The 16,546-nt window shown below is 40.3% G+C and overlaps 1 protein-coding gene across 1 annotated transcript in view; it reads right to left on the bottom strand.

Annotated features, from left to right (window-relative positions):
- Window positions 1–7,594: 7,594 nt before the first annotated feature.
- The window catches only part of NAF1 (nuclear assembly factor 1 ribonucleoprotein), a 37,531-nt gene continuing 28,579 nt past the window's right edge, over window positions 7,595–16,546 (bottom strand). Inside the window, exons 6-8 of the mRNA XM_045295757.1 lie at window positions 15,409–15,569; window positions 13,388–13,439; window positions 7,595–7,705 (exon numbers count right to left, since the gene is read on the bottom strand). Coding sequence (XP_045151692.1) covers window positions 7,595–7,705; window positions 13,388–13,439; window positions 15,409–15,569 — 324 coding nt within the window. The remainder of the gene's footprint in view (window positions 7,706–13,387; window positions 13,440–15,408; window positions 15,570–16,546) is intronic.

Below are 16,546 nucleotides of genomic sequence, written 5' to 3'. Positions count from 1 at the left end.
TATCAAGGGCTCATGAGGGAGGGGGGAGCGGGCAGGTTGGGGAAAATTGAGGACCTAATGCTGGGGGCTTAAGCGGAGAGGAAATGTTTTGAGAATGATGAGGGCAATGAATGTACAAATGCGCTTTACACAATCGATGTATGTATGGATTGTGATACGAGTTGTACGCGCCCCTAATAAACTGATTTAAAAAAAAAAAAGAAAGCCTATCTTTCTCTGCTGAGCAGCTGGTGGCTTTGAACTAAGACTTTGTGGTTAAGAGCCCAAATCATAACCACTATGACACGAGAGCTTCTCAGGAAAAGAAACGAACTCCCCCCCAAAGTAAAACAAAGTAGGTGGTCTTGCATGACATAACTTAGCTATAAAGATCATCATTGAGAAAACTAGGACAAATTTAAGGGCCACATTGCACAGCGTACACAAACCACCAAATAAAATAAGGAAACAATCAGTGGAAGACCAAGTAGATGACTCAAGTTACGAAAATCAAAACAACTGAGGTATCACACCTACAATGACAGTTCAAGTAAGAAAACTGGAGAACAAATGTTGGAGATACTGGAACTCTCATACACTGCTGGTGGGACTGTGAACATATATAACCATTGGAGAAAGCAATGTGGTACTTTGTGAAACAACTTAGAAATACCATTTGGCCCAACAATACTCAATCCCTGTTTGGCATATACCGCAAAGAATTTAAGAGTCAGAAAACAGACAAACATACTCTCTCCCATGTTCACCGCATCATAGTTCACAATAGCAAGAAGCTAGAAAGAGCCCATGTGTATCATTAATAGTGGATTGAAGCATGATGAATTCCCTGAATCTTTTCTCCATTTATCACAATGTTATCTTTTGGTAGTTGTGAAGATTTTGGTCTTTACATTGAGTGGTATTCCATACTGATGGCGGCAATCCTTGATCTTCATCAGCAAGTGCTTCCAGTCCTCCTCACTTTCAGCAAGCAAAACTGTTGTTCATCTCCATATCTCGGGTTTTAATAAGCCTTCCTCTTCAACCCCATACAGACTGAACAAGGATGGTGAGAGGATACAACCCTGATGCACACCTTAAGTACTTCCAGTACTTAAGCAGCTTATGTAGCATTTTAATTGGTTCCTTCAACTCCTGGAGCCTTGTTTTTGGTTATTGCATTAAGTACAGGTGTACTTCCTTCCTTCAGTATCATTGGTTCTTGCTCACATGTTACCTCTTTGAATGGTGGGCTGTAGACTGGTTCTTTTAGGCACAGTGATTCTGTGTATTCCTTTCATTTTCTTTTGATGCTTCCTGTATCATTCATTATTTTGCCCATAGAATCTTTCAATATTGCAATTCAAGACTTGAATTTTTTCTATAGTTCTTTTAGCTTAAGATATGTTGAAAGGAACATTAAACAACCCTGAAAAACAATGATGAACCACAAAAGCCCTCATGACATGGATGGCTCTGGAAACCATTACGGTGAGTGAAGTTAATCAATCATAAAAGAGCAACTATTGTATGAGACCAGTTCTGTAAAGATCGTTTAAGTATCTAAACCCAGACAAAGACAGGCTACACTGCCCAGGCTAGTCTCTTAATTTGGTCCCATAACCAATTGGGGGGGGGAGATCTACCTAGTTCCCATAAAATATTAACTCCCTCTTAGAACAACTTAAAAAACACCCTAAGAGAGGTGTTCTCACTCCAAATGGGCTGAGAAGATCAATTAATTCCTGCTATACAATAGTATTCTATGGTCATCCCAATTCAACAGAGAAGCCTACAAAAGTAATTAGTAAACCTTACTGGGAAATTGAACCAGGAGATGGGGGACATGCCTGTACTGGAGAAGGTGGGTAGGCCGGGTAGGGCATCCCCTTGTAGAGATCCCAAAGGGAAAATATTCTCAGTATTATGTCCCCAACTGGGCACTATTGGCCTAGTTTCTTCTATCCAGCCCCCTGGTCACCCAAGAAATGCGCTGCAGACAACGAGGACATTAGACTGTCCTTTTGAGACATACAATATCCTTCGTAGACCAAAACAGAGGGAACCAAATTGGAAACCCCTCTAAATGAACTGGACTTAAACTCCTACAGCAGAAATTAGGAACAGAAATATCCTTTTGAACTTAAAACTGAAATGCTCTAGTGAGAGAAGAAGCAGACAATTGCTATCCCAAGGTAAGGAAACTGGTTGTCATTGGACTTTGGGCAGTTCAGACCAATTGCTTTGTTGTTGCCCAAAAATAGCAGCCTAGGACCAAAATACGAAGGGGTACCCCCACCCCCCTCAAAAACATTTTTTTTTTCAAATTCATATACTTAATTTTTTTAAAAACCTTACCTGGGGAGAGAGGGGGGGGGGAAAAAAGGAAAATGAGCTAATTCCAGGAACCCAAGAGGAAAGTGAATTTTGAGGATGAGGGCAACAAATGTTTAAGTGTGCTTTACACAATTGATGTATGTATTGTGATGAATTGTATGAGCCCCAATAAAATGATTTAAAAAAAAACACCAAATGAAAAACAAAAACAAAAAACCTTACCACCTTCAAAATACTCTCCATTACACTTAATATATTTGTAAAATCTGCAACTCCATTCTTGGAAACATTTTCCAAACTCATCTGTTTGGATGGATGTCAGCATCCAACGTTTTTTCTTCACCTCTTCTAAGTCATCAAATTGCTGTCCTTTCACAGAAACAAACAGAAGTCGCATGGAGTAAGGGGCATGCTCTTTTTTGCCAAAAACTGACACAGTGAGATGACTCCACGAGCAGGTCGATTTTGCAGCACACTCTTACGCTATCTTTTCAGAACCTCTAAATAGAAAGCTCGATTAAGTCTGACCTGGTGGAACAAACTCCAAATGCACTACAAGTTGACATTTTTGTTCGTTCGGGAAGGTAACAGATGCCCAGAACAAGGTTTGTCATCAATCGACATTTCACCTTTTTTGAAATGAGAGAACCACTTGTACATGAGTTTTTTCTACAGTGCTGTCCTTGTAAGCTGTATTCAATAGCACAACAGTTTCTGTGGCAGTTTTTCCGAGCAGGAAACAAAATTTCAGATCTGCACAGTGTTCTCTTAAATCAGCCATCAAAAAAACCAAAGTTCAAGCAAAACTGCTTCCACAAAAATATTATTGTGACCAGAGAGAACCTTCTCAGACGATGCCCCTGGGTGCACTAACTCAATAGTGAGTTGTCTGATGCTCACTCACCTAGGGGGAAAAATGCATACTACAAAAGCTCCCCTCAGCCCAGCGCAATTCTGAAGCTTTTTTGGCACCCCCTCATATATTTGCTGTTTTTATGCACTCCATCATTGTGTGTCATGTGTTCGTCTACCAGCCATGGTTATGCATTCATAAATGAATGGGACTGAAAGTAGTGCCGTACTTCCACCCCTCGTGGCTTAAGTAGTATTAAGGCTCCCATGACTTGAATATCTAAAAATTAAGAATTCAGGTATTAGAATCTAATAAGAACTCATGTTATCAATTCCTTTGTTCAACAATGTTTTAGCATTGACTAAAATATGTTACTATTAGAATTACCCTAAGCCCCATGGGGATGATTTATGATGTAAAATAAAATGATAGTGATGTCTCTAAAAGTGAAACAAGGGACATATAGAAACTAAAATTATATAAATGGACGTTGCACTCCCATTGGATCACAGCCTAATATAACAATTAGTTCTTTTGACATGCCTTGTCCAAACTCACCCAACATGAGTTCAATGAAGATATATGGCCCTATCAAACTGGTGAAGAAATCTGATGGTGCCCAGATATCAGGAAAAGTAATGTCTGGGGTCTTAAATCCAACTCCCAAGTGAACTTATTGTCAACTCACAGCAACCCTGTAAGACAGGGTAGAACTGCCTCCTATTTCACAAGACTGTACTTCTTTCTGGGAGTGGAAAGCCCTTTCTCTCAGAGTGGTTGGTGGTTCTGAACTGCTGACTTCGCAATTAGCACATGTAACCACTATGCAACCAGGTCTTAACTCGTCTCAAAACAATCAGCCATCTAAGGAGTCAGCTAAGTCCACACAGAAGCACCTCAGCCTGTGAGATGTAAACCTGTAGGAGGGAATGGTACTACTATCTAAATTCTAAACATCCAGTTTTATGGAATGCTATGGATAGTGGAAGCTCAAAATCCATATGCAGTGTCCCTGTGTGGACTGAGTCCCAACTGTCCATAGAACAGGGATGTGAACAGTTCCTAAGGTGAGATTAAAGAGCATTGTAAAGTGGATTTTAGCAGTGGTGCTTAAGCTGGCATGGGACACCTTGTCATTAGATCTCCCTTTGGACCTGTTTTAAATTGATTCCAAGTTTTTAATATTATCTACTTTCTCTTAGATTGAGGTCTGTTTTATATGGTCACTGTTGCTGGTCGTCCTTGTTTTGGATGTTTTTCAGTCTAAGGAAGCCAGCATTCTGCAATAAAGACAGCAGCACTTGGATTAATGATGCCTTGGGGCATGGAAGGAGAGGGTGGAAAAAAATAGGGAGTGACACCAATCAGTACAGGAGGGAAAAAAGGCCTAAAGTTGATTGTGGGGATGGTTGCACAACCCTTTTTGATAGGTTAATTATAGCTCAAAAACACTATTTTTACGATGAAAAATACAACTTTCCTCTAGTTCCTAAATGTTTCCTCCCCGCTCCCACTACCATGACTCGAATTCAACCTTGCAAGTCTGGCTAGATCAGAGGATGTACACTGGCACAGATAGGAACTGAAAATACAGGGAATCCAGGGCGGATGATCCCTACAGGACTAGTGGTGTGAGTGGCGATACAGGGAGCGTAAAGGGAGAGTGGGTAGGAAAGAGGGAACCGACTACAAGGAATTATATGTGACCTCCACCCTAGGGGACAGACAACCGAAAAGTGGGTGAAGGGAGACGTCGGACAAGGCCAGATATGACAAAATACCAATTTATAAACTATCAAGGGCTCATGAGGGAGGGGGGAGTGGGCAGGGAGGGGAAAAATGAGGACCTAATGGAGAAAATGTTTTGAGAATGATGTACAAATGCGCTTTACACAATTGATGTGTGTATGGATTGTGTTAACAGTTGTATGAGCCCCTAATAAAATGTTTAAAAAAGTCAGAAGAAGAAATACTCGAAATAATGGCTGTGCATTAGTTATATCCCTTTACCATTTTACTCCGTTTGTATGCTAAACAAATCATCTGAGCTCATGCCACATGAGAAGCATGTGGAAAGAGGAAGACACGCACACGACGTAACTTTGCTGGTCCAACATAAAGATGACTGAGCGCACACTGACGAAGGTAAGGCCATGACTATGAACTACACCTGACCATAAAACTCAGTCCTACCCTGCCCTGTCCGACGTCTCCCTCCACCCACTTTTCGGTTGTCCGTCCCCCAGGGAGGCGGTCACATATAGATCCTTATATTCGGTTCCCTCAAAATAACAATTTATAAGTTATCAAGGGCTCATGAGGGAGGGACAAGCGGGGAGGGAGGGGAAAAATGAGGACCTAATGCCGGGGGCTTAAGTGGAGAGGAAATGTTTTGAGAATGATGAGGGCAATGAATGTACAAATGCGCTTTCCACAATTGATGTGTGTATGGATTGTGAAAAGAGTTGTATGAGCCCCTAATAAAATGATTAAAAAAACAAAACAAAACTCAGTCCTCACAAATGGACTGACGAACACAGCTACGCATCAATGGGCAAAAAACTAGAGTGGCCAATGTCATCAAGTGCAATTTCTTAACAGGGTTCTTTTACCTAAGCCTCTAACTTCCAACGAGTGATTGGGTGGCTATAGAGCACATAGACCGTAACACAAGAGGATTGGACAATTTTTGTTACCACCCCCCACCTACTGATAAGGATTAGCCATCTTGGAAGCAGCAGCAGCAGCAGCAAATAGAAACTCTGAGCCCCTTGGAAGAGCACATTCAAGATATCTGTCTGAAGTGGCAGGCTATGGGCACCCTCTTCTCATCTGGTCAAAGACTATGAGACTGTGGGGCAGAACAGCAGGTGGACTGGCTTCCTGGCCTTTAAAGGCAAAGACCAAGGGACCAAGGACTGAGTCTGAGGCCCAGAGGGGTTTTGCTGGTGGCTGAGGCGGCTGTATCCTTACTGTGTGCTGATCCTGAATTACTGACTCCCTTAAGGAGCCCAGTGGTATAGTGGTTCCATGTTGGGCTGTAAGCCACAAGGCCAGCAGCTTGAAACCAACAGCTTCTCTATGGGAGAAAGACGGGGCTTCTTCCTCCCATAGAGTTCCAACCTTAGAAACTCACAGGAGTTCTACCTTGTTCTACAGGGTCGCTACAAGTTGGCATCAGCTTGATTTTTGTTTTTATCGACTTCCCTCGTAAACCCCCTTAATTTTGAGTAGTGTCTGTGAGTTCTATGTGCTCATGGCAACAAATTGTGAAACTTAGCATCAACACAGTTGAGTGGCATTGCAGAAACGGCTGGGATCAGAACAGGTAATGAAGGACAGAACATGGAGGCATCACAGCCTCAGAGAAACCAGAGGAGGTCAGCTATGGACCTACAGTGTTGTTTAGCACGATAAAAAATGTCATTCTAGTTTGATCAAAGGTAGATGCGCTCAAGAAAGCAGCAATCAAGAAATCAAATGTCATACTGTACGGGGCAGATTTGTGACAAAACCGAGCACTCTGACGTTCTACAAAGCAAAGACAGCACTGATGACTAAGGTGCACCTGATGCAAACTGATCTTCTCAACTGCCTCAAAGGCATACAGGAAACCTGACAAAAGACACAAAAGAAACCATATATTTGACCAATGGAGTACGCAAAGATTAATACACTATGACTTCCAGAAAAATGAACTAAATCAATATTAGAATACAAGTACGCAACTTACGTTAATATGGGAGAGGCTCGGTCTTGCTCACTTTGGATACCATCGGGAGAGACTAATCACTGAAAAGGGACACCGCCCTGGTGATAAAGATGAGTCATCTCCGAAGCTTTAGCAAAGAGAGAAAGCCACAGGACCCTGGGAAAGCACATTTAAGATCTGTCTGAAGTGGCAGAGGCCACCAAGACCAGAAGCATCAGAGACTGTAGCATGGAAATGTAGGAGGAGCCGTAAAGAGACTTTGGGATACATTCTCATCTGGGCCATGACTTGGAACTGTGGGACAGTGACAGATGGGCTGATGCCCCAGTCCATGGAGGCAAAGGCCAAGAGATCACATGGCTGTGGCTTAAGAACCAGAGGCTTGACTGCTGACTGAGGACACCAATGAATATATCCTGTTTGCTGATTCTGACTTGTATTAACCCACTGACTTCCCTAGTAAGCCCTTTCATTGTGAGTATTAGCTGAGTTGTGTGTGTCCACTATAATGAATGACTGAATCCAGAATACATGTAGAGTAGTGTAGAATTAACGGTTAGTGTCAGAATAGGTAACAAAGAATAAAGTACGGAGCTCTTGTCTCCTGGCAATCAAGGGGCTAGAGGAGACCAGTTAAGTCCACTTCCACTGATGTTTACTGCAGTGATAAAATGTGAAATGATAGTGTTCACAGTAAACTATGTCACATTGCATTACTCACCTGGTTCATTAAATTCAGATTTAAGTTTCTTCCGGTTTTGAATCTGAGATTTTTTCCTCTGTTTGGCTTCTGTTTCTTTTTCATCATCACTGAAATCCAAGGCCTTGTACAGAAAGATACAGGTTTATGTTAATGATTTCCCAAGTCAAGGGGATGTACAGAGAAAACTAATTATAAACCACTGACCTTGAAGACAAAGTTCTTTTTAATGCTAACAGCAATGTCTGAATATGGTTAAGTAAATAATGTACTTTTTACTCCCTCAATGCAAGAATACTTTGTTCTATTAAGCTGCCATCCATGATCTCACCTTCCCAACACGATTTCTGAAGACAAAGTGGGTGCATAAGCAAATGTGGTGAAGAAAGCTGATGGTGGCCGGCTATCAAAAGATATAGCAAGCATCTGGGGTCTTAAAGGCTTGAAGATAAACAAGCGGCCATCTAACTGAGAAGTAACAAAGCCCACAAAGCACACCAGCCTGTGTGATCATGAGGTGTCAATGGGATCAGGTATCAAAGAACAAAAAATCATACTATTGTGAATGAGGGGGAGTGCAGATTGGGGACCCAAAGCCCATCTGCAGGCAACTGGACATCCCCTTACAGAAGGGTCACAGAGAGGAAACGTGCCAGTCAGGGTAGAGTATAGCAACGATGAGACATACAACTTTCCTCTAGGTCTTAAATGCCTGTCCACCACCCCACCACCCCACCCGCCACTATCATAATCCCAATTCTACCTTACAAATCCAGCTAGACCAGAGGATGCACACTGGTACAGACAGGAACTGGAAGCACAGGGAATGCAGGACAGATGAACCCCTCAGAACCAGTGGTATGAGTGGCGATACTGGGAAGGTGTAGGGAAAGTGGGGTAGAAAGGGGGAACAGATTACAAGGATCTACATATAACCCTCTCCCTGGGGGACAACAGAAAAGTGGGTGAAGGGTGACTACAGACAGTATAAGACATGGCAAAATAACAACAATTTATAAATTATCTATGATTCGTGAGGGAGAGGGGCAGGGAGGACCAGGAAAAATGAGAAGCTGATACCAAGGGCTCAAGTAGAAAGCAAATGTTTTGAGAATGATGATGGCAACAAATGTACAGATGTGCTTGATACAATGGATGGTTGTATGGATTGTGATAAGCGTGTACGAGCCCCAAATAAAATGATTTTAAAAGATGATAATAACAATGTACGTCTTTTGACAAAAGACTCCCAATTATTAAAAGCCAGTAATCAAGATTAGATGTCCAATTATTTTCTGCATGTCTACAAAGTTTCAGACAGGTATCTTTAGCATGTTATTCTTTACAAAGTTCAAATCTGATATTCGCTGGCTAGAAGTATGCCTCCCACTTTAGACTCAGACTAACTACACAGGGCCTTCAGCTACAGGATGTCAACGGGAAAAAGTTTTTACACCCTATATATGAAGGAGTAAGCAAGTAACATCATCAGATCTAATATAAAAATCCTCCACGTTTCATTCATTTAAAAATTTATACATAATTCATTATCAAGAACTGCGGTAAACATTATTAGGAACGTTATTTCAGTAGGACTGTAGGAAAAGAGGAACCCTGGGAGTATAACAATTAAGAGTCAGAAGAAGGGTTGGCAGTTTGAACCATCAATCACTCTACTGTGAAAAAAATATGGTCTGCTTCCATAAAGCAGAGGTGGGCAAAGTCCAACTCACGGGTTGTGTAAGACCCAGGAAATCATCAATAACAGCTAACAACACAAGTCTTACCAAGGAAAAACAGTTCCAGTCATGACCCTAGAGGTGCATTGTTTGGCCAGAATGGCCTGTGAATGGTCTCATTGTAAACATCCAAATGGTCTGTGGCAGTAAAAATGTTTCCTATCCCTGTTTTGGAGCCTGGGAAATCTAGTGGGTCAGTTTAATGCTGCCTGTAGGCTAGTGTCAGAATAGACTCAACCATCACGTTTGGTTTTTTGCTTTTGATAAAAAAATCAAATAAAAATACAAACCAACTTCCAACAGAAAATCAATCAGGTTAAATGACAAGTGGAAAAATTCACATCAAAGAAAGAGGCCCTGGTAGTACTGTTGAATAAGTGCTGGACCACTAAGGCCAGCCACTCAAACCCACCAGCAGTTCTGTGGCAGCTACATAATCTGCTAACTTGAGTAAAGGGGTGGAGTCTAGCCTGGCAATGAGGTCACAAAGAACCAACAGGATTCTGGGAGCTTCCTTTTACTCCTGGGAAGAGGACCACCACACTTGTCCACATTCCTGTAGACAAGCCACATGAAGCCATGCTGATGGCAGCCAGAGCCCAGGAGATGCATCCACTGCCACTGGATCGGCAGGACTTTTCAGCCACTAGCCTATAATCTTCTTCCATTCAGCATCATTGCATGCACTGTGTGAGTCTGAAGAAGAATGTACAGACTCATCTTGGACATATGGGCTAATATTGGACTTTGGACTTGAACTGGACTAGGCTAGGATTATTTTCTTAATATACAATTACTCTTTGATACAAAGCTCTCTCTCACACATTTTCAAGTGTCTCTGGATTTGTTTCCTTAGGCAACCCAGTCTAATACATTACGATACATTGGGAGTGGGGTACTAGAGAAACAAATCATAAAGATAGAGACGGGATGCTTGTTTGACCGCTGCCTCGTGGTAGTTTTCCTTCATTGGCTAGTCAGAGGTCAGATGTGACTGTGTAGTTTACCGAGGTATTTTCTGGAAAGAAAACGGGAAGTTAAGAGTTTTGATTATTTTGTTTGGTTGTTGTCTTTAGTTATTCCTGTTTGAAATGGCGAAAATGAATGTAATTAATGTATAATTTGAGCTCAAGGGGTGAAATCACCACTTGAACTTTTCCCCAGAGACCATGCTACTTAATGAAAACAGCAGACAAAAGGACTGACAGAGGGGCCTGGGGTGATGTCTAAGGCCATATTTCCTATCAAAGCAATAGTTTAGATAAGGACTAAAATAATATTAAAAATAAGGATTGAACTTGACTATTTTATGAACTGAGTTTAGGATCTGGCTGTACTAGGTTTATACTATTTTCTTCTGCCTATTGTTATTGATATGATTGATAGAACAATTATTGGGAAATATAGAGTTCGTAAGCTCACTGTTTCAGCCACCAATTTGAATCTTAAACTTGGTGTAGGACACACTTTCAAAGAAGGCTCTGAAAAGCTAAGCCCCAAGCAGTGCTTTGGAGTACTCAAGACATTTGCCTCAGAGACTTGCCTAGGGGGCTGTTGACAGACTGCAAGGAAAGGCACTCTGGCTTTTCTTTTTTTGAATTCTGAACTAGCGATTTGTGCTAGAAGTTGGAAAAAATTTGGAGCCATGAAGAAACACTCCTCTCTAGGACTGCACATTAAAGGGAGCCTGAGTGCAGCCTAAAATGCTTGCGAGGTGACCACCTGGATCCACCTGTCTAGTGGAAGTAGGAGAAATGCAGCAATATACACAGGTGGAGTCGGGCCACTGACATCCACTGACCTGGTTCACAGGGACTAAAGAAGATGAAAGTAGGTTGGCTGGTCTGAAGTTCAGGACCTAGCCCAAGGTTGAGAATTTGTAAAGCTGCTGCCCATGCTCTAAAGGTAAGGCAACCACCAATGGACACTCTGGTGAGGCTAAGGCAAGGTGGCCCACACTGAGTTGACCAGAACCGGACCAGATGAAGATTTTTGAGCCTGTGAACTGATGTATATTGCTGCTGACTTTATGAGTAGCCTGTCCTCATTTGCTTTGTTAATGGACACGGACTTACAAGGTTCCAACTGGAATGAGGATTCTTCACTTAAAAGAATATGATTGTCTCCTCACAGCCCTGGTTGATGTAAGTGGGGACATAGAAATTGGATTCCCAAAGTTGGGAGGATAAAGTCATGAAGTGGCTGGCTTATAAACTTTCATAGGTGGAAGAACATGCTCATAGGATTATAGGATTAGGGTGCAGGTATTCACTTAAGTACAATTGTTACGCATAGAATATTGTTATTTTGTTCACTTATAGATCATTGTTTTAATAAGGCTGGCATATATTGAATTGCATGCATTTTATCCTGCTGGGTGGAGATATGATTTATTATTTTGTTTAAGAATTATATAAGGCTAACGAGGTATATGAAGTACTAAATTGACAAGGAGTGACCTGTGACACTGTCAACTTGAGCAACGGGATGGGGTCTAGCCTGTCAATCAGGTCACAAGGGAACAACCACCAGGATGATTCTGGGAACTTCCTCTTTTTCTACTGGGAAGAGGACCACACACGCTCTCTGCTTCACATTCCAGTTGACAAGCCACATGGAGCCATGCTGATGGCAGCCATGGCCCTGGAGATGCATCCACTGCCATTGGAGCCACAGGACTTTCCAGCCACCGGCCTGTGATCATCTGGCATTCAGCATCTTTGTATGTGCTGCCTGAGTCTGAGGAATTCATCGGCTAATACCAGACTTATGGGCTAGTTCAATCATTGAACTTATGGACTTGATCAGGTCTGGGATGGGATGTTTTATGGATGCATAATTATTTCTTGATATAAAGTGCTCTCTTATACACATACAGGAGTGTCTATAGATTTGTTTCTCTGGTCTTATTAATGCCATTGGATCCACCTGACTTTCCACCCATGAACTGGAGCTCTTCCCATATACGGCATCACTGCATGTGTTGTGTGCGTCTGAAGAGGAATTTACAGATTCGTATTGGACTTATGGGCAAATATTGGACTTAAGGACTTGAACTGGACTGGGCTGGGGTGTTTTCTCAATATACAATTACTCTTTGATATAAAGCTCGCTCTCTCACATACAAGAGTGTCGCTGGATTTGTTTCTCTAATCAACCCAATCCACGGGAAAAAAAGATAACCATACATGCTCCCATAAAAACTTGCAGCCTCATATTTGGAATAAACCCAATGGCAGAGAGGTGAGGTCTTTTTTTCCTTTCTGGGGTGGAGTGGGGTGTGGGGAATAATTTACTGGAAGTATCACTGCTTATCATACCTGTCACTTTGTCATACTTTGGTGGTTTGCAGCTTTCTGGGATGCTAGATGCTTTGCTACTGGTATTTCAATACCAGCAGCATCACCCATGGTTTTTGCAGAGATTCCAAACTAAGGTACACTAGAAAGGAGTGCCTGTCAAATCATTTTCTTTAAAAAAGGTCACTAAAATCTTTGAGTATTGCTGAAATAGTTTGATGTGGTGGAAGATATTAGACATTATACTTGATAATTTATTGCACATCTCTAAATAATTAGGCATATCAAGTCAATTTGGGGGTATAAAACTGTTTTGCTGAAACAGAAGAAAAGGAAAAAGCACAACTTATCTATAAAAAATTGAAAAGTGGGTAGATTCTGACACTTTGTACCTCCAAAAGAAAGTCTGATTAGTATAAGGACCATAATAAACGTTTCTGTTCCATACGAAGACTTCACGAAACTAACTAGTGGTTTTTCAATGATGTATCATTTAACCGTGCATCAACAAATTACTAAAAATAGAAAGTTACAAAATTATTAAAATATACTGAGATACTTTTTTTTTTTTTTCCTGAAAGGACCAGTCAAAAAACATTTACTGTGATGTATAAAGCGCTATCTGTGAGAGCAAAGAAGTACACGGATGAGCAGGGAGAAGTGTAACTGCCAAGCAGCTTGAGGGCTGCCCTGAGATCAACAATGGTAAATGTATAATATTAAGCCCCACCCTACTTTCAAAAGTGTTGTGTAAAAAGTCATATTTACTTCCAGTGGAGGTTCCTGGTCATTTTTCCATGATGCATCTGATCCCTTTTCCCTGGGGGGAGGGGGGAAAGTCAAAGAAACATTCATTAGTTGTACTAAACACGTTTAACTAAGCAATAAGGAAAAGTAGAAGACATGAGCTCAACCTTCAATTTTACTATATATGTTTGATACATATATAAAACAGGTGGGAAAATGTAGTTTTGCAGTTTACAAACATTTTTAAATATTAAGACTGATTTTTTTACTCTCATGATACCCCAAGCGCAGTTCAACAAATGCTTTTAACACCTACAATGGGTCAGGCACTGTTCAATGTGCTAAACATATAAAGTGAGTATGAGGCATTCCTCTGTCTGAGATTTAACACGTTTAAATGGCAGAAACAAACATATTTAAAAGAAAACTAAACATAATCTGGAAATTCTTTTATACAAGGTAGCCTCAAAAAGTTCATGGGAAAATGGGATTTAAAACATAATGGATTTTTTTCCATGACCTTTTGAAGTCCCCTAATATGTACTATGAAAATTAAGTATACGGTACGGAATACCAAAAATCTTCCACAAGTAACCAGAGTTATTCCAACAGTGAGATTTTCACATCAGAGAAGGAAAATCAAGACTATTTAGTTTAGGAAGGAGGAGCCTTGAAAATCCTGAGGGAGAATCGCAAATGAATAAATATACCTAAAAATAATTTGTTTGGGTTGGAAGCTTCACAAGAAAAAAGAACATGCATGACGAATATAATTACAGTTTCTGAAAAGCTCATTTTTAATCCTATGGTTTCACAGGTTCCTTTAGACAGTATCCTACAGTTCAATGACTTACTATATCACAAAATTAGGACTACATGTAATTCTCACTCCTTTAAAAACATCTTAAAAATAAATGGAATTCTCAGAACCTAAGGACATTTATTTACTCATTATTCTCATCTGTTCATTTAAAATAACTCTCGTAACCCACTCTGCAAATACAAGCATGTTATCTCTCAGTATGACATTTAAAGATGTCATCGAGAAGTCTCTCAACCACAGCACAGGAAATCCGAATCCACTCACATTAGGTTCAGTTCGTATTTGTACAATAACTGAGAAGACAGAAAGCATCTGCAAGGCTAAGATCAACATGGCCTACCTAGACTGTTGGGCTGGAGAAGAGCTGACCTCCTTCTCTATTTCACAGGCTTAAATGTTCGCCGGCATCCACGCACCCCATCCAGCATCCATAAGACCCCAAAATCTAATTTAAAAGGGTAGTACTCTTTGTCTGGTGGGGTTTCTGAAAAAGCAAACTTAACTCCTCAGCTCTTTGTTTTTATTTTCCTTTTCCTATTAGCTAAAATCTATTTAGTAAATACCTTTAGTATATGGCATACTGACAATAGTATCCTAATATGCAAAGCAATGAACATGACAATCTTTGACTTTATGTTTTTACATTTATTTGATTAACCTGTTAGCAATTATTTAAGGAAATTAGCCTTACATAGCCTCACAAGAAGAATGTAGGCAAAACATTCCTTCAGATAGACAAGGATTTTTTTAATTTTAGACAAGGATTCTTAAACATGAATTTAACCAGTATTCAGGATCAAAACTTTCATCTATGAAATAACAAATGGAAATCAGACACTTGTGATCAGAGACCTTCTTACAACATGCAATTGGGACCAGTACTTCTGACCCAGCACTAAAAGCACTCACTGACCAGAAGACAATAAACCCACTAGGCATCACTCGCATTTCCAAGTTTGGGAGAATTAGAATGCAATACTCATAGCAACACTATAGGATAGAGAACTGCTCCTGTGGGTTTCTGAGACTGAGATTTAAATGAAGACTACTGTGAATTGTGACGATAAAATGCTGCTTTCAGCAAAATGTTATTATGAAGATAAACATCTTGGAAGACAGACACAATTCAAATTTAAGAAGGATACCATCACTGAGAATTATTAAAATACAGAAATTAGAGCATTAAAGAACCATCAAAGTAAGATAATAATAAACTTACTGTTTTAGTTTTTCTGTGAATATGTACTGGGTGAAGTCTTTCATTGATGGAGCAAAATACAGAGTGTCCTTTATTTTAATACCTTTACTGTTGATTTGATCTGCAGAATTATACCGCAACATATAAAACGGATGTGTAACACGGCCAAATATCTCAAATATCTGTAAAATACAACAAACACAAAGGCCATTTAAACATGCCAAATAAAACATCGACAATATTCTCTCTTTAAAAATTGCTCATTACTGCTGAAACAAGGCAATTGTGTCGATGTCAAAGAGCAATGAATTTGTGTAGCTATCCTTTTTGTACTCTCAAAGAGTCTTAATGTTCTAATTACAAATCTATTTGTTTACTTCAGATTTTCTTCTGTGAATTTAAAGCAGCCCATAACAACTTTGTTCTTTGCCAGGTTCAAATATTTTGATGGTATTACTGCTGTGTGCCAAACTGATTCTGAACCAGTGATCTCCAGAGGCATTCCTCGGCTGAACTCCTCATGGAATGTGTATCAACATGTCTCTTCTTAAAGCCGCTTGATAGGTTCAACCAACAGCCTTTCAGTTAGTGGTCGAATGTGTACCCATTGTGTCAAGAGAGCTCCTAAGAATAACTTAAGTAGCTAAATATCACTCTTTTATGGATATAAAACCAAAACTTATTTTTGTCAGGTTGCTCCTGACCCAGATTGATTCTATAGGACAGGATAGAACTGCTCCACAGGGTTTCTGGGCAGTAAATCTTTAAATAAGCAGACTGACTGATCTTACTCTTATGGATCTGAACTACTTGCAGCTAGCAGGCAAATAAATGCTTAACCCACTGCTCCGTCACGGTCCTCTTGTGGACATAGCACAACTTACAATTTAATGTCCTGTAATACAGGGTGTTTGGGCAGCTTCCAAAATCTTCAATACAATAAATGATGCACGCTAAAACCTATTTATATGTTTTATATGTAAGTCTCTGCTTTATACTTCAGAAGTCATAAAAATTTATTAATAAGAAGTAAAATTACAGTAAATCGTAAATATGACAAGTTCTTGATCTAAATTACTAAATGAAGTTTTCAAATAACTTAAGAACAATGTACACCTATCACAATGAAACTGCCTATTTTGCTCTCCATTTTGTCATA

Source organism: Echinops telfairi, unplaced genomic scaffold (genome assembly GCF_000313985.2).
Source record: "Echinops telfairi isolate 266 unplaced genomic scaffold, ASM31398v2 ScPeMD7_5868;HRSCAF=6743_0, whole genome shotgun sequence".
NCBI lineage: Eukaryota > Metazoa > Chordata > Mammalia > Afrosoricida > Tenrecidae > Echinops > Echinops telfairi.
This window is presented reverse-complemented; position numbering and strand designations above follow the sequence as displayed.